The sequence below is a fragment of the Ailuropoda melanoleuca genome, chromosome 10, assembly GCF_002007445.2.
Source record: "Ailuropoda melanoleuca isolate Jingjing chromosome 10, ASM200744v2, whole genome shotgun sequence".
NCBI classification, from domain to species: Eukaryota; Metazoa; Chordata; class Mammalia; order Carnivora; family Ursidae; genus Ailuropoda; species Ailuropoda melanoleuca.
The window spans coordinates 55,423,117-55,444,598 of record NC_048227.1 but is presented as its reverse complement, the minus strand read 5'-3'; the positions used below and the strand labels follow the sequence as shown (position 1 = coordinate 55,444,598).

The 21,482-nt window shown below is 40.8% G+C and overlaps 1 protein-coding gene across 2 annotated transcripts in view; it reads left to right on the top strand.

The window, feature by feature from the left end:
• The first annotated feature begins 4,617 nt into the window (after positions 1-4,617).
• BVES (blood vessel epicardial substance) overlaps positions 4,618-21,482 on the top strand; it is a 39,956-nt gene continuing 23,091 nt past the window's right edge. The window contains exons 1-5 of one of the 2 annotated variants that reach the window (XM_034670907.1): positions 4,618-4,941; positions 8,564-8,800; positions 12,096-12,220; positions 14,992-15,179; positions 15,896-16,004. In XM_034670907.1, the coding sequence (XP_034526798.1) occupies positions 8,575-8,800; positions 12,096-12,220; positions 14,992-15,179; positions 15,896-16,004 (648 nt within the window). In that variant the 5' untranslated portion in view covers positions 4,618-4,941; positions 8,564-8,574. The remainder of the gene's footprint in view (positions 4,942-8,563; positions 8,801-12,095; positions 12,221-14,991; positions 15,180-15,895; positions 16,005-21,482) is intronic. The other variant, XM_002917044.4, reaches the window with a different exon arrangement.

The following is a 21,482-nucleotide window of genomic DNA, read 5'->3' as shown; positions in this document are numbered from 1 at the left end:
AATACAGTGCTGAATCCCAAAGTAAGTTTGTTAATAATAATGTACCAATATTGGTTCTCCGTTGTGACAAATGTATCACACTAACACAAGATCTTAATAAAAGGAGAAACTGTAAGCAAGGGAGAAAGGGGTATATAGAAACTTTCTATACCATCTGCTCAATCATCCGTAAACCTAAAACTACTCTAACAAAACAAAGTCTATTAATTTTTTAATGTTTTTATCAATGTTTTTTTTTTAATTTTTTAAAGATTTTATTTATTTATTTGACAGAGATAGAGACAGCCAGCGAGAGAGGGAACAAGCAGGGGGAGTGGGAGAGGAAGAAGCAGGCTCATAGTGGAAGAGCCTAACGTGGGGCTCGATCCCATGACACCAGGATCACGCCCTGAGCCGAAGGCAGACACTTAACCGGTGTGCCACCCAGGCGCCCCATCAATGTTTTATTTTTTAAAAAATTTTAAAAAGATTTATTTATTTGAGAGAGAGCATGCACGTGTCAGTGGGGAGAAGAACAGAAGGTGAGGGAGAAGGAGAAGAAAAGACTCTCTAAGCAGACTCAATGCTCAGTGCAGAGCCAGACGCGGGGCTGGATCTCACCACCCTGAGATCATGAGCTGAGCTGAAACCAAGGGTTGGATGCTTAACTGACTGAGCCACCCAGGTGCACCTTTTATTAATTTTTTTAAAAAAGTAAACGAAATTTAAAAAGTCAATTGAGTGGGGCGCCTGGGTGGCACAGCGGTTAAGCGTTTGCCTTTGCCTCAGGGCATGATCCAGGCGTTCTGGGATCGAGCCCCACATCAGACTCCTCCACTGTGGGCCTGCTTCTTCCTCTCCCACTCCCCCTGCTTGTGTTCCTTCTCTCGCTGGCTGTCTCTATCTCTGTCAAATAAATAAAATCTTTAAAAAAAAAAAAAGTCAATTGAGGTTGGTCGTCAAACTGGTCAATGAAAAATTTGATGAAACATTTAACGAGAGGAACTTAGACATAGAAAAAATCTAATTAAATCATTGTTTAATAATCCATGTTTGATCAGAACTGTCTGCCTTGAGACCATACCAGAAGAAGCTATGTCTCCATAAAATAAGGTCTGCGCTGATGTTAACAATAGGCAGTTATAGATATGAAAGATAATGCTACATACTTTTAAAACTAGCGACTCCCTGAGGTCTTGTTTTGTTTTCACAAAACTTATTCTATCTGAACTTTGAAATCTCATCAAGGCTTTGTCCAAATAGTCAAAGCAGTCTAGGATGCCCATAGAGAAATGAAGTTAGAAATCATTATGTCAATTTAAGCTGTGTTAGGCAGAGTTTTTGCAGAGGAGACAGGGTGCCCTATATTTTGTTATTTACGCCTTGTACGCTTTTCATTCTATACTTCTGTGCAACTTACTTCCCTGCATTATGTCAGTTTCCAAATGGTGCTCAGAATCTTTCAGCCTGACCTCTCCGTGACAAGCAGGAGGGGACCAGGGAGCCTACCCATTCCCAAAACCAAGTTTTGTGTCTACGATTCTTATTTTAAATTTTATAGAGCTATTATTCATACATCAGTGATAAGAAACAAATATAAAATTATGTTTTAATCTTTAGATGCATTATAGTGAGGCTGTTAGTTTTAGTGCAGTCTCCTTTTTCTATGGAACACAGACTCCAAGAAAACCCAGACTCTATCAAATGCCAGTTCTCAAGTCTTAGGATTTTGAATCAACTACTCTTTTCAAAAAAATATACAATCTTTGTATGATTTATATACCTTACAAGCATCTAATTCTGCTAGGTAAGGAATGAGTGTGTCCTGTAACAGCTGACTCTGTAACCGTACCTCTGGCTTCTGGCCTTCCCATCCGCAAAAGCCAGAACCTGGGCTCTACTATTTTAATAAATATGTTTTTAAATTACTATAAAAGTAACATATAATCATTGTAGAAACTTTAGCAGAAGCAGGAGGAAGGGTGGGAGGAGTTGGAAGAAGAAGGGGAGAGGAAGGAAGGAGGGGAAGAAAGGAGAAAAAAAAGAAAAATCACATACAACCTCACCACTCTGAGGTAAGGAAGGTACACATTTTAGAGCTTATCATCATGGATGATTTCTAATATTCTACACACCCTTGTAACTTGCCTTTTTCTACTTAACATCTTTCCATGGGAAGCAATGTAGCTAGAAGTAGAAGGTAGCAGAAACTTGTAGCTAGTGGACAAAGGTGTGAGCTCTGGAACTAGACGGCCTGGTTCACATCCTGGATCAGCTTTTTAGCTGTGTGACCTGGAGCAGACCACTCTGCCTCTCTGTTTCCTCAGTTTCCCATCTATAAAAGGGTGATATTGGTAGTAACTGTTTCTTCGTAGGGTCCATTATGAGGATTCAATGGCTTAATATAGCTAAACCACTTATAACAGTGCCTAGCACAAAAGTATACTCTGTATCAAGGCACAATAGTAAAGAACTAGAGAGTAACTATTTTAGGCTTTACTGGGTCATAGAGTCTCTGTTGGAACTCCTCAATGCTGCCTTTGTAGCACAAAAGCAGCCATAGAGTATGGCTGGGTTCCAATTAAATTCAATGGACACTGAGTTTGAATTTCATATAATTTTCACACATCGTGACATATTATTCTTCTTTTCATTTTTTCGACTGATAAAAAGTATAAAAGTCATATTAGCTCTTGGGCTGTACAAGAATGGACAGTGGCTGGGCCTTTAGACCATAGTTTACCAACGTCTGTTCTAAATAATTAGTCGACATTATTATATTTCTAATATTTCTACAAAAAAATTTTTAAGTAGATTCCACGGCTAACATGGGGTTCTAACTCTCGGTCCCAAGATCAAGAATGGCAGGCTCTGGGGCGCCTGGGTAGCACAGTTGTTAAGCGTCTGCCTTCAGCTCAGGGCGTGATCCTGGCGTTCTGGGATCGAGCCCCACATCGAGCCCCACATCGGGCTCCTCCGCTGGGAGCCTGCTTCTTCCTCTCCCACTCCCTCTGCTTGTGTTCCCTCTCGCTGGCTGTCTCTGTCTGTCAAATAAATAAATAAAATCTTGAAAAAAAAAACAAAAAAGAATGGCAGGCTCTACTGGCTGAGACAGCCAGGCACCCCTCTACAACTTTTTTTTTTTTTTTTGACTGCTTAGAACAAGATTGTTTGGATGTTCTATAATTTACTTAGTCCCCTATGGTTAGAATTTAGGTTATTTCCAGTGTTCTTTATTATAAGCCATTCTCCAATGCATATCCATGTAAATATTTGTGCACATTCATTATTGCATCTACATCTTAAAATGCATTTAGTGGTAGCTACCAAATGGCTGGCAGAGCACCTAGAAAGAAACAGACTCTGAAGAAGTAGCCCTGAAAATTAACCTTGTTTAGTTACAACAAATTTCAAACACATTAGAGAGAAGGAGCTTTATCGGTATAATGTATATTCATATACATAGAACTTACCATGTACCACATCCCATTCTAAGCCTTTTACATATATTAAATCATTTAGTCCTCAAAACACTCCTATGAGGCATTGGTGCAATCATCATCCTTATCATCATCATCCCCTTGATACAAAAGAGGAAACCGAAGCGCAGAAAAGCTAAGTAACTTTCCAAGGTCACACAGCCAGCTGGTGGCCGAGGCCGGTTTCAAACCCAGCCTGTCCAGCACTAGGCCCCATGTTCTTGAACACTGTGTTGCCCTGCCTCTTCCCTGGAGAGATTTGGCGAGTGTGCACTTCCAGGTACCTACCTTATAATGTACCTGTTGTCTTTTTCATGTTTAGATCATGTTTGGCACGAACGACCTCATACTCTAATATTCGGTACAAATTCTACCCCACAGTGGGACACTTCGGGTGGAAACTGAACGTCCATCTAACCTTCTTCCTCTTTTGTTCTCCAACACTTCCCCCCATGCCAACTCTTCATTAATTTCCCCTGCATTTCTTACCCCAAATAGGTGTCCTCTATGAACAGTAAAGATTGATTGGAGCATACTTTCACATCTTGTTTTCCAACTTAAGGTCCCATATCTACCAAATTCACTTGGCAATTTCGGGTGGAGCTTCGCTTAAAGTGGAGGGCCCTGAACCGCCATAGGAATGCAAATTTCGGGTTAAGTACCCTCCTTCTTTGAAAACAAACAATGGCTTGCGTCAAAAGTCTCTCCCGCGTGGCCCCCCGCAGCAGCAGGGCTGGCTTGGGCTGGCTTGCTCCGGCCAGTAGCCCGGTTCCCGAGGGCGGTGTCCTGCGTCGGTGTGAGCCAACCCGCCAGCCGCCGCCCGCCGCTGCCCGCCGCAAGGGCTCAGACACTTGAGTTGCGCGCACTCCCGGCCCTTCCTGCTGCTGCTGAGAGGCGAGCCAGTGTCCCAGAAAGGAGCTACGCGAATGGGTCGTTGGACTTTGAGGGGAATGAGATTCTAGCTCTCNTTCTCATTTTTATCCTGATTTCTCTCCCTGCTGGGATCCTACTGCTGGAGTTATCCCCATGGAGATGAGCCACCAACGCCTCTGGTCCTAAGATGTTGCCGCCCCCCACGGATGCCCAAACAAGGACAGAATCGAGAAGTGGAGAGGAAACGGGGAAAGAAAAAAGCGGGTGTTTCAAACTGTTCACGGTGGTGCAGACGCGGCGGTGGAGCTGGAGCAGACTCGCGGGGAGTCGGGCCGAGGCCCCGGGCTCCGCCCGCCGGGGGGCGCCGGGGCGGCGGGCGCCTGCGCGGTGCGGCCCCAGCCGGGGCAGCCACCGTCGCGATGCCTATTTTAGTCAAAGCCGCTGCCGGCGCGGGGACCCGGCACCGGCCAAGGAGGCTCCGGACCCGCGATCCGCTGAGGCTTTCGCCTCGGACGCCCGTCGAGCCGCCGCGTCGCTGTCCCCGCGCCCTGCCACTGTCACCCCAAACTTTGGCCAGCGCCGCCCAGGTTCGGTGCCAGGGACAAGCCAGGTAAGGAGCGGGAGGCGTAGCTGCCGGCGGCTACCCCCCCACGCGCCTGGCTATTTGCAACCTCGGGCTCCCGGGGCTAAATCGGGAACCGAAAGTTGGATCGCTGCTGCGCTGGGAAGAACTTTGTCAGCCCCCGCTGCGGCTGCGGGTTCTCCGCGCCCGGGCCGCCAGGAGCCCTGCCCTCTCCTCCCTGGCCGAGCCCTCGCGGGGTTCCCTGTTCTCGGAAGCCGCCTTTCTCCCGCGTCTGGGGTCCACGGCCACAGACCCTCAGGAGTCAGCTGCTGCAGCATCAGTCTGGCACCAGCGTCCCCGGGCGCTCCAGCCCCCTCGGGTACCCGTTCCCGCGCTCTGCCTCGGGCAAGCCCTTGGTGAACTGGGCACCCCTTCGCCCGGCTGGACGCCCGGGGCTCCCGGCCCCTAACCCACTAAGGCTCCTCCTCGCCCGCTGTAGGGCCGCCCGGTCTCCTGCGGAGGCTGCGCGCCGCGGGGCGCACCGTGTGGCCTGCCCCGGCCCGGCACTGGGATTGCCAGGTGGGGCATGGCGCTCGCTGCACACCCCTCATGGCCCGAGCGTTCGGGTCAAGGGGAACAGCAGACACTGATCCTCCTTTAAGGAGCGAGGTGACCGGGTTCCCTGGAGAGATCCGTTGGCTGGGGAACCCGTGAACCTCGCCACCCGCCCGCACCGTGGCTTCTGAAGCACTGGGAAATGTGTTGTTGGCCAGACACGTCCCAGGAATCGCTTGCTTTGAAAAAGCAAGAATAAGTGCGAAAAGACTCTTGGCAACGTAATGCCCTTTGCCATTCCCCGGATTTGCGAAGGCTCAGTTCGCTTTACAGAATGAATCAGGTCGGCCAGCACGACTTTTGCTCATTGCTGCTTTTTCATTTTTTGTAGTTTGGTGAAGGGTTAATGTTAGTTTCACCATGTAGCTGTTTAATCCTGCAGACACCTATTTGGAAATCGATAGATAAACAGGACTTTACCAGAGTGGGTAATTAAAGGAATTAGATTCTAAAGAATTAATAGGACAAAGAAAATTTCTCTTGATTCAGTCAAAATTGACCTGAACGTTTACTAATTTTTTGGTCTAGCCTTCCTCCTTAGACTTATTGTCTGTATAAGGATAGTTCAGTGTAAACGACTTAAATCCATTAAAAGTGATCAAAGGGAGCTGAAACTAGTAAGATCCAGTCAATATTATTGACAGGAGGTAACTGGCATTTCAAAATTGGCATAGCGATAAATACACATAGATAAATAATAAACAGATCTATAACTAAATAATAAATTATATAAATGTGTTATACAATGTTAGCTATTCTACAAGCTATAATACATATAGAAAATAAATATGTATATAAATACCTATATCTTTAATAAGGTCTGGTGCATCAAAATATGTTGTAGGATGATCTCACCTTTTAAAAATTCCTATTGCTATTTCCCTGGTTCTTCAGTAGGTTGTAGTTTTCCTATCATTTCTCTTGGAGCAGAAGTTGGTACCTTTAGTGCCACTTGAAGAACTTTTAAAAGCCTGAAATTGAGCTAGAGTGGATTAGTTGGCAATACAGGTGTAATGTGGTAGATATGAGGGAGAATTTGTATCAACTAACTTACTATGTAAATGTGTATTAGAGCCTCAAGCTATTAAAACTTGAAGAGGTTTCAAAGACCATCTAGTCCAGCCACCTCTATTCCCAGGACGAAGCCTACCCAAGGAGCGGAAGTGACTTTCCTTGACTTATGTGGCTCCCCAGGCACTTTTGGTATAGAACCGGACTTTCTTAGTCCCAGGAATGCTGGGCACTTTCCTGTCTTTACTACTAAGGTTTGGGGAGACTGAAAGTGGTTTCTAGAAATGTTTGTCATGTCTGTGTCCCTTCTGTATGGCTTTCACCTTTGGCATTCTTTGCAGAGTTTGGCCTTGGGTATACCTAGATGAATATGACATCGTCTCTGCTTCATAGAGAACACAGGATAGTTAGGAAAGCAAATAGGACAATGGAAGTGGACACACATTCCAAAGTGCCATAGAAATGTAGTTATTATTAGTTTAGGTAATGCTAACGCATAAGCTGACATTGACGCTGATTGTGAGCAATAGAGGGCGGACCTTGAGTATCATTCTCCCTCCTGCAGAAATTATGGGATTAATTATCATTTGGTCCTTGAAAGCAAACTTTGTATAAATGGAATTATTCAAATAATGATACCTCTCACCCCAATAGGCTAATATTTTTATTGATTTAAACATTTGGAAAGTAGTTGAATTTATGTAGCTTCTTTCCTTTTTGCAGAAAATCAATATCTAAGTCAACTATTTATCTTTTATTTATGAACTATTCCAGAATTCTATGAAGAGATCTTTAATTGACTTGATCATTTTATTTATACTTTGTAATTCATGGACTTTTTTATTATCTTAAGATATGTGTAATTCTTTCAGATTTGTCTAATAACATCCTTTCAAAATGCCCAATCTGTACCAATTGTTCTACCACCTAAAACCTTTACTTTGATATGATGGAAAAAAAAGATGAATGGAAAAGTAAGGTTAATTGTGTGACCTTATTATGGAAAGACATATTATTAGATTAAAGATATTTGTGGTTTCCATTTGGAATTCTTTTTCTGAAACAGAATAATTCATATAATCTGTAAACCTGCATGGTTTTTGTCAGGGACCAGTTTGAATAATTAATAACAGAAAGAGTTTTTTAAGTACCGGAGATGGAGGGCAGGTAATTCAGTTAGGAAATGGTGCCACTTTGTGTTAAGGTTTAGGTAAGCATGTGCAAAATGTGTACTCTTTGAAATGTAGTTGCTGCAGATTTTAATATTAAATAGTTGAATGTATATTCATTACCTCACCTACATATAAGTAAACCACAAGTTTACTACTTTTTAATTCATAACATGCTACCTAGTAGAGTTTTTATGGGAAAGAAAGTAGAGATTTAAATTGGACAATGAAAGGAAGAGTAAATTTTATATCTCTGTGTGTATATATAAATGATTAGTAATGTATTTATTACGTGTACATATGATAATATAGAATATATATATGTATGATACAATGATTTAATGACAGTGTATAAATAGAGCCTTCTAAATATCCTAAGCCTTCAAATAGTAAATATAAGAGGGTTAATTTTTTGAAAGTACTTAAAAAATCAGTTTTCTCGGTTATTTTTTCTGTGTTTGGATTCAGTGTCATAGTGGGAATGTGATGGAAGACTTTGTAATTGCTGTGGTTTATGAACATTGGTGATTGTCTTTTAGGCTAGTTAATTCCTCATTCCTCTCTCCTCCACCATGTATGTTTGTATACAGATATATGTATCAGTAAGTAGTTGTGCAGTATGCTAAATATTTTATATATTTCATTTCATTTCATTAGAAAGTCAAATGAGGTATTACTATCATCATTTAACAGATAAAGTAATAACACTTAATATGTGACTGGTAGGGTTCAAACCTGAGTCTAATTCATAAGCACCAGAATAGTCTATCTACCAACATTTAGTTCACAGAAATCATTTTGATACAATACCTATAGCAGTAGTAGGGTACAGCTGCCATTTTTATGATTGTCCTTTTGTTTCTTTGTTTTTACAGGGATTTTCAAGATGAATTATACCGAGTCCAGCCCTTTGACACAATCAACTGCAATAGGTTTTACACCTGAGTTAGAAAGTATCATACCCGTGCCTTCCAATGAGACCACATGTGAAAACTGGAGAGAGATACATCACCTAGTTTTTCATGTAGCAAATATTTTTTTCACCATTGGGTTGGTTATTCCAACTACTCTTCACCTTCATATGATACTCCTTAGGGGAATGTTAGCTATAGGTAAGATACCTAATTGAGACGTCTGTAACTTCTCTGTAACTGGCATCAGATGGGCTTTGTACTGGGGGCTTCAGGGCATTTCTTGTCAGTCTATAGCATTCCAAAAATCTAGGTCTCTGTCGGTGAATTAGCAGTATGTATACCAGGTAACCTGCAATGTAGGCCTTTACATGCCCTTATTTATTTTAGATAAGACTATGTGTATTTTCCATATTGTTTACATTTTCCAGATAGCAAAATTTCCATTTGTACGCATGAGTGTGTGATCCAAATCCTGGTTCCACTACTTGCTAACTGTGTAACTGGGGCAGGTGATCGAACCTTTCTACTCCTCAGTTTTCCCATGTGTCAAATAAGGGTAAAAATAATACCACCTCCTAGGGTTGTTGTAAGAATTAAATGAGCATGTGTGTGTGAACGCACACACGTGTATGTGTGATATTTGACTTCTAATAGTGCCTGGCACATAGTAAGTACTATCCAGTCTTAACCACTGTTACTTGTATAGGCATTTCTTATGGCCTACAATGCGACCCTGGGAACAAAAGCCATTTCCCAGACACAATAGTTCAAGTAAAACATTTTTGAGGGTTCCAGTAATCCTGATGAAGCAGGTTAAATTGATTCACATCAAAATACGGAAACAATTGAATGAATTATTTTAGCCAGTGATTCTTGACAAATCACTCTCTGTGTGATTGTTCCTTTGGTGATTTATTTATTCAGGTGCATTTTTGAGCACCTGTAATTTGTCGGACAAAGATTGAAGAAGGCAGTGTCCATCTTTGAAAACGTTACTTTTGGGGGATTGGAGAGGAACAGGTGGACAGTCACGTGTGAGGTGTTGGATGCTGTGCTGCAGGTGTGCTCCCAGGGCCAGGGAGAAATGGAGGGGGTGACAGGCTCAGCAGGAAGGTGGAACCAGGTCACACTGAGGGGATGACCCTGGAGCTGGCTTTTGGAAGCTGAACAGGATTTATCTGAGTGTGAGTGTGTGTGGTAGCCAGGTAAAAGGCACAGAGGAGAGGGAAATCAGCCTACTGAAGGAGAATGAAGAGTAGCTCATTATGCCTGGAATACATGAAAAATTACAAGGAATGGTCAAAGTAAAGCCTGGAAGTGAGAGGGTTCCAGTTAGGGAATGAATAAGTTATGGGAATAAAAGGCACAGCATAGGGAATATAGTCAGTGATACTATAATAGTGTTATACGGGGAAAGACAGTAGTTACACTTGTGAGCACAGCATAACGTATAAATTTGTCAAATCACTATGTTGTACACCTGAAACATGTAACATTATGCATCAACTATACTCAAAATGAATAAATAAGTAGATAGATAGATAGATAGATAAAATAAGAAGAGGCTGGAAGGGAAGCTAGAAGCTTGTGGGACTTTTGTGGCTGTGTTACCTCTGAGTAAGGCAGGGATTGCAGCGTTAGAGAGTATTGAATGAAAAACAAAACAAAACCACACCCTATAAAAAGGCCAAGGCTAATTTTAAATTTTTTAAGATTTATTTATTTACTTGAGAGAGAGAGAGACAGAGAGTGCCTGTGCAGGGGCAGGGGAGGGGGCGGGGCAGAGGCAGAGAGAGAAGCAGACTCCCCGTTGAGCAAGGAGCTCAAGGCAGGGCTGGATCCCAGGATGCCAAGATCAGGACCTGAGCCCAAGGTAAACACTTAACAGACTGAGCCACCCAGGCACCCTGCTAATTATAAATTTTAAGACACAGTTTTAGAGGTAGGACAGACCAAGGAGATCATCTAATCCGAACAAGAAGAAACCTGGAGAAGTTAAATGAAGAATTGAAAATTAAAAGAGAGAGAATGTGGCAGAACCAGGACTATAATTCATGTTCCCAGTCAGTCAAAGCATTCTTTTTCCCTGTCTTCTTTAAGTGATAATATTTTAAAATTCAACAAAATTTGCTATGAAACATTATTTTAAAAACTTATAAAGTTTTACATTTTGGTCTACTCAGATGCACCAGATCATTCTGATGAAATAAAAATTGCAAATGGATAACTTTTTAATGTGGGAGGTGAGCTTTTACGTGCATGTATGTTGTTATTTATATCATATTGATCATTTTATTTTAAATTAAAAATATATATTGACTCTCCCACCAAAAATGGATCAAAAGAAAATGGGATATTTTTCCTAAAGTGAGAAAATTGATAAAAAGCAAGAACATTTTCATAGGTGACTGGAAAATCATCAATGAAAATTTCAGATGGTTAGAAAATTTTGGTAAAATATTTGGTCTCACCAATAATCATGGAAATGGAAAACAAAAACACATACTGAGGAATTCCTCAGTATCAAATTAAGAGTTTTCAAATTTTATAATATTAACAACTGGATAGTGGCATTCCCAACTCAGGATTGCAAATATCTGTGTATCTTTGGGAAACAATTCTTCAGTCTCACCAAAGCCATAAAGTTCTTTTCCTCGACTTACTGTCAGGTAATCCACCCTAAGGAAATAGTCAGAAAAACATTAATTCTTAATGTATAAAGATCTTTCAGTGATGTATCAAAAATTACACCCCCAAAATCTCATCTGTTTACCAGTTGGGAAATGGTTAGATAAATTAGGGTTTAATCAGTTACAGTCATTAAAAACTATGTATATGAAGAGTTTTAACAAAATAGGGAAATTACTACAATAACTAAAATAAGTAAGAGTGGGTTTCAAAATTTTATGTACTGTAGATTTGCCATCTGGTAAAAATGCATCAAGACTGTAAGGAAGTATTAAATATCAACAATGGTTTTCTTTAAGTGGTAGAATTATGGGGTTTTTCCCCCTTTAAAAAATATTTTCTATATAAATTTTCTACAACAAAGCACGTTTTTTCTTTTGTGGTAATAAGACAAAAAATAGAACTTAATGTGATGTTTGGCTTTGGTATTTCTTTTTTTTTTTTTTTAAGAGAGAGAGAGAGAGGGAGCTGTGCACAAGCAGGGGGAGGGGCAGAAGGAGAGAGAAAGAATCCCAAGTAAGTTCCAGGGCTAGTGCAGAGTGGTGCTGGGGTGAGGGGAGGTGGGGAGGTGGGGGAGTGCAGAGGTGGGGGAGGGAATGGGGGTGCTTGATCTCAGGACCCTGAGATCATGACCGGAGCCAAAATCAAGAGTCGGATGGTTAACCGGTTAACCAACTGAGCCACCCAGGTGTCCCTGACTTAAGTATTTCTAAAATGTGTTTGGATTTTTTTTATATACAGAGGATAACATTTATTAAGCTACGCTATTCCAGACATCTAACACGTTGACTTTGTTATTCAACAGGATGCACCCTTTATATTGTCTGGGCCACTCTCTACCGATGTGCCTTGGATATCATGATCTGGAACTCTGTGTTCCTGGGTGTCAACATTTTGCATCTGTCATATCTTTTGTACAAGAAAAGACCGGTAATTATTAAAATTAATTAATAAGGAAGAGATTTTAAAGACAAAAAGCTTTTGAAGTGCTTTGTTCAGACTTGAGAATGAACATCTAACATCCTTAGTCCCTTTAATATCATTGCTCTGATTTTGTTTATATATGTCTGAATGTGAAATATTTGAATACCATGAACTTTGTTCTACAAATGAGTCTTTTTAAAATAAAGATGTATTTATTTATTTTAGAGAGAGAGAGAGAGTGCAAGCGGGAGGGACAGAGGGAAAGGGAGAGAGAGTCTCATGCCGGCTCCACACTCAGAATAGAACCCACATAGGATTCTATCCCATGACCCAGAGATCATGACTGGAGCCGAATCCAAGAGTCGGGCACTCACCTGACTGTGCCACCCAGACATACCTACAAATGAGTTTTTTAAACTTTTTACATCATTAAGGCAATTTGGACATGAGAGAACCTTTTTCGTCATTTAACTTCATTATTTGTCTATTGATATTTAAATGTCACTTGGAAATATCTTTGCCCAGCTGTAAAATTAATTACTCACCAGGCAACTTCCTTGAACATACTAATGATTTACAAATAGTTCCTGCTATTTTGTAAATGTAATGACTTTATTTTTTTTTCCATATGCCCCAAATATTCATTTAATGAAGTCATCATTTTGGGAGGGTGTTGCCAAAACACTAGTATTTAACTTTTTTTTCCAACTGATTTATCTTGTTGTATTTCCTTGGTCATTCTAAGAACAAAAAGATGTAAATATGATAAGAAAGCACTTCTTCTAGAAATCCCTCCCTACATTGTTTACTAACGGTTCAAAGGACACCCAGGTATTCAGTAAGGTAAAAGATACAGCACTTGTCCTCATCTCATGTTCAAAGCCAGACATATGCACAGAAAACTTTAGAAAACATTTCACAGGAAATGATCACTTGAATAATATAGATGATACATGTTATGGGCATTCTGCTAGATTGTAACCTCCTCAAACATTGCAACCCAGTCTGTTTTGCTTACTGTATTAATTTTCTCTAAGTTAGCCTGTGTAATAAACAACCTGAAAATCTCAGTGACAAATAACAGTGACAGGTCCTTTTTCTCACCCACCACATATGTGGACTGTAGCAATTGTGTGTCCGCTGTGATTCTGTGCTGCATCTTCATTTCAGGGTCTCTGCTGAAGCAGCAGGTTCGATTTAGACATGCATTCTCACGGCAGAGAAAAAAGTACAAGAGAGCAAAACGCAAAGACCCAGTATCTCTTAAAATTTCTGCACAGAAGGAGCATACGTCCCTTTTGCTCACATTCCGTTGGCTAAAGCAAATGACATGGCCAAGCGTAATAGCGTGGGAATGGGCTGGGGTTAGGGGATGGATAATCCTTGTACAGGGTATGGGAGCAGCTAACAGTTGGGAATGATAATATCATCTACCACCTTATTGTTGTATTCCGAGTTCCTGTCAACCATGATTGTCACATAACAAGTGCTCAAAAAAACAGTTGATGAGTGACTGCTTTCACAAGAAGAATTAAGAAGGCTACATGAAGGAATTGGGACTTGAGCTAAGACTTGCAGAATGAGCAGATTATGTATTTGAGCCAATAGATTTTCCAGTTCCTATGTCCATTACTAGGCCACATTGGCTAGTGTGTATCCCGAAAGTGGGACATATTTGTGAATAAACTATTTTAAACACTCATTACTAGACCTCTGACGTGGAGGTAGATGGTAGCAATGATAAGGATTATAATTTCTGAATATCAGAACTTGCTGGAATCCCAAGTTCTGAACGTAAAGTTCAGAAGTTGCTGATGTGATGGTAGTAGCATCAGTAAAACCCTCACCCAGTACCTGTGCTTTTGTTTCTTCGCATATTGTAAGCCTACTTTTTTGAAAAATATAAATGCTGGTTCTTTGTTAAAATGAAAGAGAGCAAGAGCATCACAAAGGCTGTCGTGACTGCTGAGTGGCTATCATTAGCTGGATCTATAAGCTTTAGAGTGTGGCTGTCACAGATTTCATTGGGATAGACGATCATCTGAACCCCAAAGTTCATTCACATGCTATACAGTTTTCCCAGGCTAATGCTGGGCCCAAATATGGTGTATGATCTGGGTCTTGTCTGACTGCGGAGGTGATTCAGCCATTTTGCTTTTCCCTTCCTCCAGTAGCCAGACTTAATTCAGTGGGTTCTCATTCTACAGAGTATTTTAGTTTAGGATGAAATTGCTAAATAAATCAGAAGCAATGATCACAGCTGTGGATGTTTGTTTTCCTATAGTGATGCATTAAACGATACTTACAAAATGCTTAATGCCTGTATTTTCATAAATTTTTCCCAAGTTGATTCCTATGTTATGTTTATCGTTTTGCTATAACACTGAAAAGCTCACGTAATTTCTTTCTGTGAAACAAAATTGTTATAAGGACAAAGGTTTCCTGTTATTTATAGGAAATGCTAACATTGGAAAGGTCTGTGTTGTGGTTAACATTGAGAACCTCCACAGCTGCTCTGCGGAGCATGGGAAGAGATGTGATCAGTAGTGCAAATCTTTTCCATATGCTCTTGGAGTTGCTTAACTGCAAAAGTGCCCTTTAAGCATCTAAACTTACGTCACCGCTTACTATCTGCGTACGAGTCCATTGACTGAAGTGCAGAAGGGCCATGGTGCGTCTTGCAGATTTGTCTCTTCTCAAACCTGGATGGAGACAGCAGAAGCCAGTGTTCCGGTGTTGCTGTGTTATGGCAACATCTGGTCATTGCTGCGTTTCAGGTAAAGATTGAGAAGGAGCTCAGTGGCATCTACCGCCGATTGTTTGAACCACTCCGTGTGCCTCCAGATCTGTTCAGAAGATTAACCGGCCAGTTTTGTATGATCCAAACCTTAAAAAAGGGCCAGACGTACGCTGCGGAGGATAAAACCTCAGTCGACGACCGTCTGAGTATTCTCCTGAAGGGGAAGTAAGTGCTGTCTGGAAATTGAAATTCCCAGTTTGCCTTGAATCGTCTCATGTCCCCTGGGTAGGGAATGACTAGAAGGGAATGATACAGATCATCAGGTCACAGAGTTTGTTGGTGGTGAAATCCCATTTTACAGCTGCGTTTTAGGACACTACAGAGCAACAGGTTAGAGTATATAGAATTGACTACATTGAATCTTGTGCATGTTAGGATTTCCACCTGTGAACATTTTGAACTTTTGACGCTTTTTTTTTCCTTCAGTTAATGAGTCAACATTGAAGTAGGTTTAAGTTAGGCATTAAACTTCCAGAAGCTTGTGCACGTTTCACAGGTGATTTATTTTTTGAATATCAGAAAAATCGAACTTCTAGGAATATCAGTCTTCTCAGGAGAGAGCCAGTATATACTGTTCTACCACAATTATTAATACCAGCCTTTTCCATCTCAAAGGTATCTGATTTTGAGTAATAAATTTATGGTCACTCTAGCTATATGAGCAATGATAACCGTTGGAAGGCACAAGTCTGTTCAATACTAGAACCTTTTTTTTTTCTTATTGGTGAGATTTCTATTGAAGTAAATATTTATGCTTTTCAGTATGTTTGTCCTCTGTGGAGTCTTTAAAACTCAGTACAAAATACCAACCCATAAGATTAAGGATCGTCATGTTATTTGTGAAATATTATGCATTTATTAACATTAATTTCTGTTATCAGAATGAAGGTTTCCTATCGAGGACATTTTCTGCATAACATTTACCCCTGTGCCTTTATAGATTCTCCTGAATTTAGATCAACTCAGATGCACAAAGGTGAAAAATTCCAGGTATGTTCCATCATGATTTTCAGAAGATTGGAACTAGTTCATGTCTCATTTGATACCAGAGGATATTAATAGAAAAGTGATTTATTGAAAAAAGAGATTACCATATGGTACATACAGCATGACCCCGTTTTCATAAAACTGAAACAAAATAGTACCTCTATGTGCATAAAAAGAAGTCTAGAAAGATACATCCTTCTCTGGCCATAGGGTTAACACTGTTATTTCTGGGTTGCGAGTTGGACTGCTTTTTTATTTTTCTCCTTTTGGTTTATTGAATTTTTTATAATTTTTCTGTAGAAAACATCTAGTGCTTTGATTATGAGAAAAAAGGAAAATGTCAGTTGTGGATAATCAGTGTTCCTAAAACATATAATTGGTTACTTTTATTGGGAAAAAAGCAGAAACTGGCTTTGCTTTGGAGATCTTCTTTTGTTAATCCTTTTGAAAAAACTTATCACTTTACTCTTTTATATTTAATGAATACTTTAAGGGCAAAGGATGAAGTTCTTGATAGTTAAAAATCACTCCATTATGTGGCACTTTGTTCTGATTCTTTCTGTAAGTGTCCAGCCCTCTTATTTTATTCCCCACTTGACTGATGGGAAAGTAACCGAGAAAATGGGTGAGAGTTTCCTTGGGTCTCAGCCTCTGGATAAACAGCAGTAAGGAAATATCCTGAGAAGATCCTGGGCAAGAGTGTTATGTATACAGGTAGGAAATGGAATGGAAGGGATGTTATCACCTCAGGGAGGTAATGACAGTGTTTCTTGATGACACGTCTTATTTTTTAATGTCATTTTGAGGCACCATACAATCTGGGAGGCCACAGGAGAGAAAAGGGAAAATTTACAGACATACAGTTGAGTTGAACTGAGTTGAGTTGAGTTGATTGGAGCCCTCCCCCACTTCTATTCTGCCTGAGTAGCAGGTGTGAATAACCACACAACCTGTGAAAGTTATGTGTATTTACTACAGGGTCTCATGTAAGTTCATTAACGGGGTGTAGTACTGTTCCCGTGCTGGCTAAGCTTAAGACACATAAGTGGAAAGCTAATACTATATTGTGGCTTCTTGAATTTACACTCTCACCTTGTGTTTGTGAGGGTCAGCTGTGCACTGAGACTTAGGTTCTTGCTGCACTGTTAATCACCACCGTCTACAAACTGGTACAAAGCCACTGCGTTCCTCTCTCCTTCTTTCCTCTGCCCTCCGTACAATTTCTTCTTCCAAAGCTCATTTATCTTTTGTGTCCATTTCTCTGTCTAGAGTAGCAAGGGCATTACACAATAACTCAGTCTCAGTATAACCCCGAAGAGACTGGAATTTGGCGAGGGGGTGGAAACTGAACCCCCTTTGTTTCTAGAAGCAAGTGCTCCCTGAGAGACCAGGGATATGAATATGTACTATCTTTTCCATTGGACTTCAAATTATATTTTAATTAAGTTAACAAAAAGGAATTCCTACCACAAGCTACAGTTTCTTCTTGGGGACTAGGAGTTGGGATTAGGTAGTTGAGAAATGTTCCTGATAATTGCTGTGGAGATTCCAAAATCATCACCAAGATCAAGGTACCATAGCTGGGAAAGGATATTTATTCAGCCTTTCCAACACCAGCCGTCTTTTGTCTGCACAGAGTGTGGTGTGGCGTCTTCTGATTGGTCGATGGATAAAAACTATTTTAGCATCGTGGGACCTGTGTCCTGCACAATTGGAGCAGGCTCCATCAGAATAAACCCTTGGGAGAGATTGTGTTTTGATTGTTTGCAAGATGTTCCCATTGGCAGATACTCAAGAGTAAAAATAGCTGTTGCACATCTGTGTAGGAGTATATAGAGCCTCTTTCTGAACCAAGTTCCCAAATGAAACATGCCACCTGCTCTAACATCTCATTATCTGTGCCCATAGCAGAGGACCCTGGAAAGTGTCAGCGGTCAGACTTCTCCACCTGCATGCTTTTTACCTGCTACTCTCGTTTTTCTTTAATTCTAAACAATTAGAAGTGTTCTGACAAGGAGCGACTTCCTTCGAATTTTTATTTCTTTAAATTCATCTTTGGTAGGGGTGCTAATGAATTATAGAATAAGGTGGAAGGAGAAAAGAAAAGCAAGTGGGCTCAATGACCATCTCTCGAAATTGCACAGCAAATGTTGTTTGGGTACACGTGTGATGATTGCGACAGGCAGTGACAGAGCTGAAAAAACAGATTCTGAACTTGAACTCCCAGGTGCCGGAGAGATGCTTACAGCCATTTTGGTACTCACACACCAAAGTTGGTGCTTAGAACTCTTGATAGACTCTTGGGTGTCTTTATTAGAAAAGGTGGAAGTAGTCTTTTGTGTTTGATTTCTTCTTTGTGCAGTTGTTTTTGACAAGTGAGCTTTACCATTTTCACATTTATCTTTTGTATTCTCTCTCCCACTATTGCTTTTCCCTGGCCAGTTGCACATCCTGTGCTGTGAAGCCTGAAAAACCAAAGCTTTATTGACTTTAAGGGAAGAAGAATGTCTTGGGGATCCCAGCCCTTGCGTAATACATGAACACTAAATTTTCACCTGTATTTAAACCAACCCTTATCTTAGTATTAAGTAAATCTTTTGGTTAGGCTGTGAGGCACTGTAATCTGCCAGCTTTGACTGTACTGTATTTTGGTGCTTAGGAGAACTCTAAGCATTGGTTGAATAGACCAGTCCTGGGATATTTTCACGTTCCTGATGTGCGAAATGTTATGCAATACATGAAGAAAATAACAGACTCTCCCTTGAGGACAGTCAACCGGTCATATTGTTGAACTGCTGTTTCCAGTCCTGACACATTTGGCAATTCCCTCAGACACCCTTGTTCTCGTGTCATGTCTTCTCATTCTGTGAGGATGTGGAATCTAAAGGGAGGGACAGGCCTAGTGTCTTGATGTAATCAAGGCAAACCCGATAGCAAACACTTAGTCCAGTTCTCTCCCTGAAAGAGATCCTTTTGTATCTCCCATTGCTATGTTTGCTTTTATTTCCTCAGTAAAATTCTTCCCCAGAACTGAAGCATGGCACTAATGACTTAAGAGGCAAATTTATTTTACAGAAGCTTTAAAAATTCTTATATTGCTTTATAGAAATTCCTCATTATGTTTTACTTGGCTGTTGTGACAGGAAATCATTAAACACAAATGTCTATTTGGCAGCAATGAAGCATTAGCCATCATGTAAAATGGCCTCAGTCAATAGGCTACTACACACTTCCAATCAAAGGCCTGCACTTATGGACTTGCAAGTTACTCGTACATACTGTAGGTATAGCTTATTACTTGAATAATGTTAAATCTAAATTTAATAATAATTTAAACACATTTTAAGTCTTTTTCAACCGTCAATAAGAAAAGTATTTGCTAAGCAGATGATAGTATCAGAAGCATTATTTCCTCTGTGGAAACTTGAGGTTATTGGAATGGCTGAAAAGAAGTTAAATGTATTATATGTCATCTAGGTGCAATTCCTTTTTCTTCTCCTGGATGACTTCCAGCTCCTCTTTTCATTTCTTTCCCCATTGCACATGACTTATATGTGCATGGATGACCTCTTTACCAAACGAAGGCACCTCCCACCCCTGACCCTTTCTTCAGTGCTTGGTTACAGGGCTGTGCTATAGTGAGTACCCGTGCTCAGCTTTCTCGAATTGCTCCTGTGGAATATTATTCAGTTGCCTGTGTTTATTTACCCATTTCTTAGTGTTTCTGGGAACTCCTCAGTACTGGCTTGACTATACTTCTCTTCCTAAAAAAATTTTTTTGCAGGGGTTGGGGTCAGATGGCTTACTACCAGCTTCCTCCGCTAGAATGTAGGCTTCATGACATTGTGTTCAGCTGTTCTTTTATATGAGGGACTCTTGATAGACTCTGAGCTGACCTTGTGGTCACTTAGCTGAATTACTTTCAATGTGATTGTGTTGCTGAATATTGGACACATTGGGTAGGGTTTGGCCTGGCAGGAAACTATGTCTGGGCTGGAGGTCAGAAGTACTCACTCCACCACTAATCAACATGTGTTCATGAAAAAGTTTTTTGGTTTTGGTCATTTGGCATTTGAAAAATGAGGAGGAGGATTACTTGCCTTATCTGAAAGGCAATTTTGAGGCACTTACTTACAGATGTAAAAACACCTGAATGTTTAAAAGTGCAATACATATATGAAGTGAATGGTAGTATGTGTAAGTGTCATTCCCTGGAGATTCTCTGCCCTTGTCCCTGTTCTATATTTGTCGAAACACTTATTGCCACCAAGGGTATCATATTTCTTTATTTATTATCAGCCTCCTTCACTAGAATGTAAGCTTCCCAGGGCAAGGCTCTTGGCTTCTGTGTTCACATTGTAATATTAGTGCCTTTAACAGTATCTAGCAAAAAATAAGTACATAATATATGTTGAAAGAATGAGTAGAATTTAGTTTTATATGGTGTCATAGAGCTGGTGTTGCATGTCTTGAATCCAAATGTGTTTGGTTTTGGAGATTCCTACTCTTAATATAATAAAGAAGTGCAAACTTTTTTTTCCAGGAATGCTGACCCACTTTTTAAAGTAGCCAAACCCTGTAATTTGCTAAAGGTCACATTTCAGCTATTGATATTAGTTGAGAAGCTGGGTTTTCCATTTTCTCTTTTAGTAGACATAAATACCCCCTCATCATCAAGACTATGTTTAATTTTGTGACAAACCAAAGGGAAAGAGTGCCTTTGGAAATATTTGCTCTGAGGCTTAGATAACGATTCCATGTTAATTCAACCCTTTATGAATTTACTTGGACCAGCATTGGGTTTAATGTGGAGGATATAAACATGGAGTTTGCCTTCAACAGTACTTGTGTTCATTTGTTATTCTTTCATATAACAAATGTATGCTGAGCACCACTCTGTGTGGCAAGCTGAGCATTCAGACATGAAGATGCATAGTCCCTGCCATCAGAGTGCCTGGTGGAGCAGATGTGTCCCCAGATGAGTGTGGGTTCTGTGATTTGAGTGCCACCTGGAGCCCAGAGGAGGAGTACTCACTGATGACGGGGACCTCCATAGGAGGAAGGGCTTCCTGACACTGAGCTGTAGGGCATAACCCCTCACTCTGGAGAAGGGATTTATTTGAAGAATCTTGAGCTCTGTGCAGTGTAATGATAGGGTTTTCCATTTTCCTGTGGAACGGTGTTCAAGGTAAAGATATGGTCTCTCAATTCTGAGCTACCTGGGGTATCTCTGTGTGAATCCCCAGTACCCTGGAGTTAGACTTGAAAAGTCACACTCAAGAAAAACCTATGACAGGGGCGCCTGGGTAGCGTAGTCGTTAAGCGTCTGCCTTCGGCTCAGGGCGTGATCCCGGCGTTCCGGGATCGAGTCCCACATTAGCTCGGAGGAGCCCGCTTCTTCCTCTCCTGTTCCTCTGCTTGTGTTCCCTCTCTCGCTGGCTGTCTCTCTGTCACATAAATAAAGTCTTTAAAAAAAAAAAA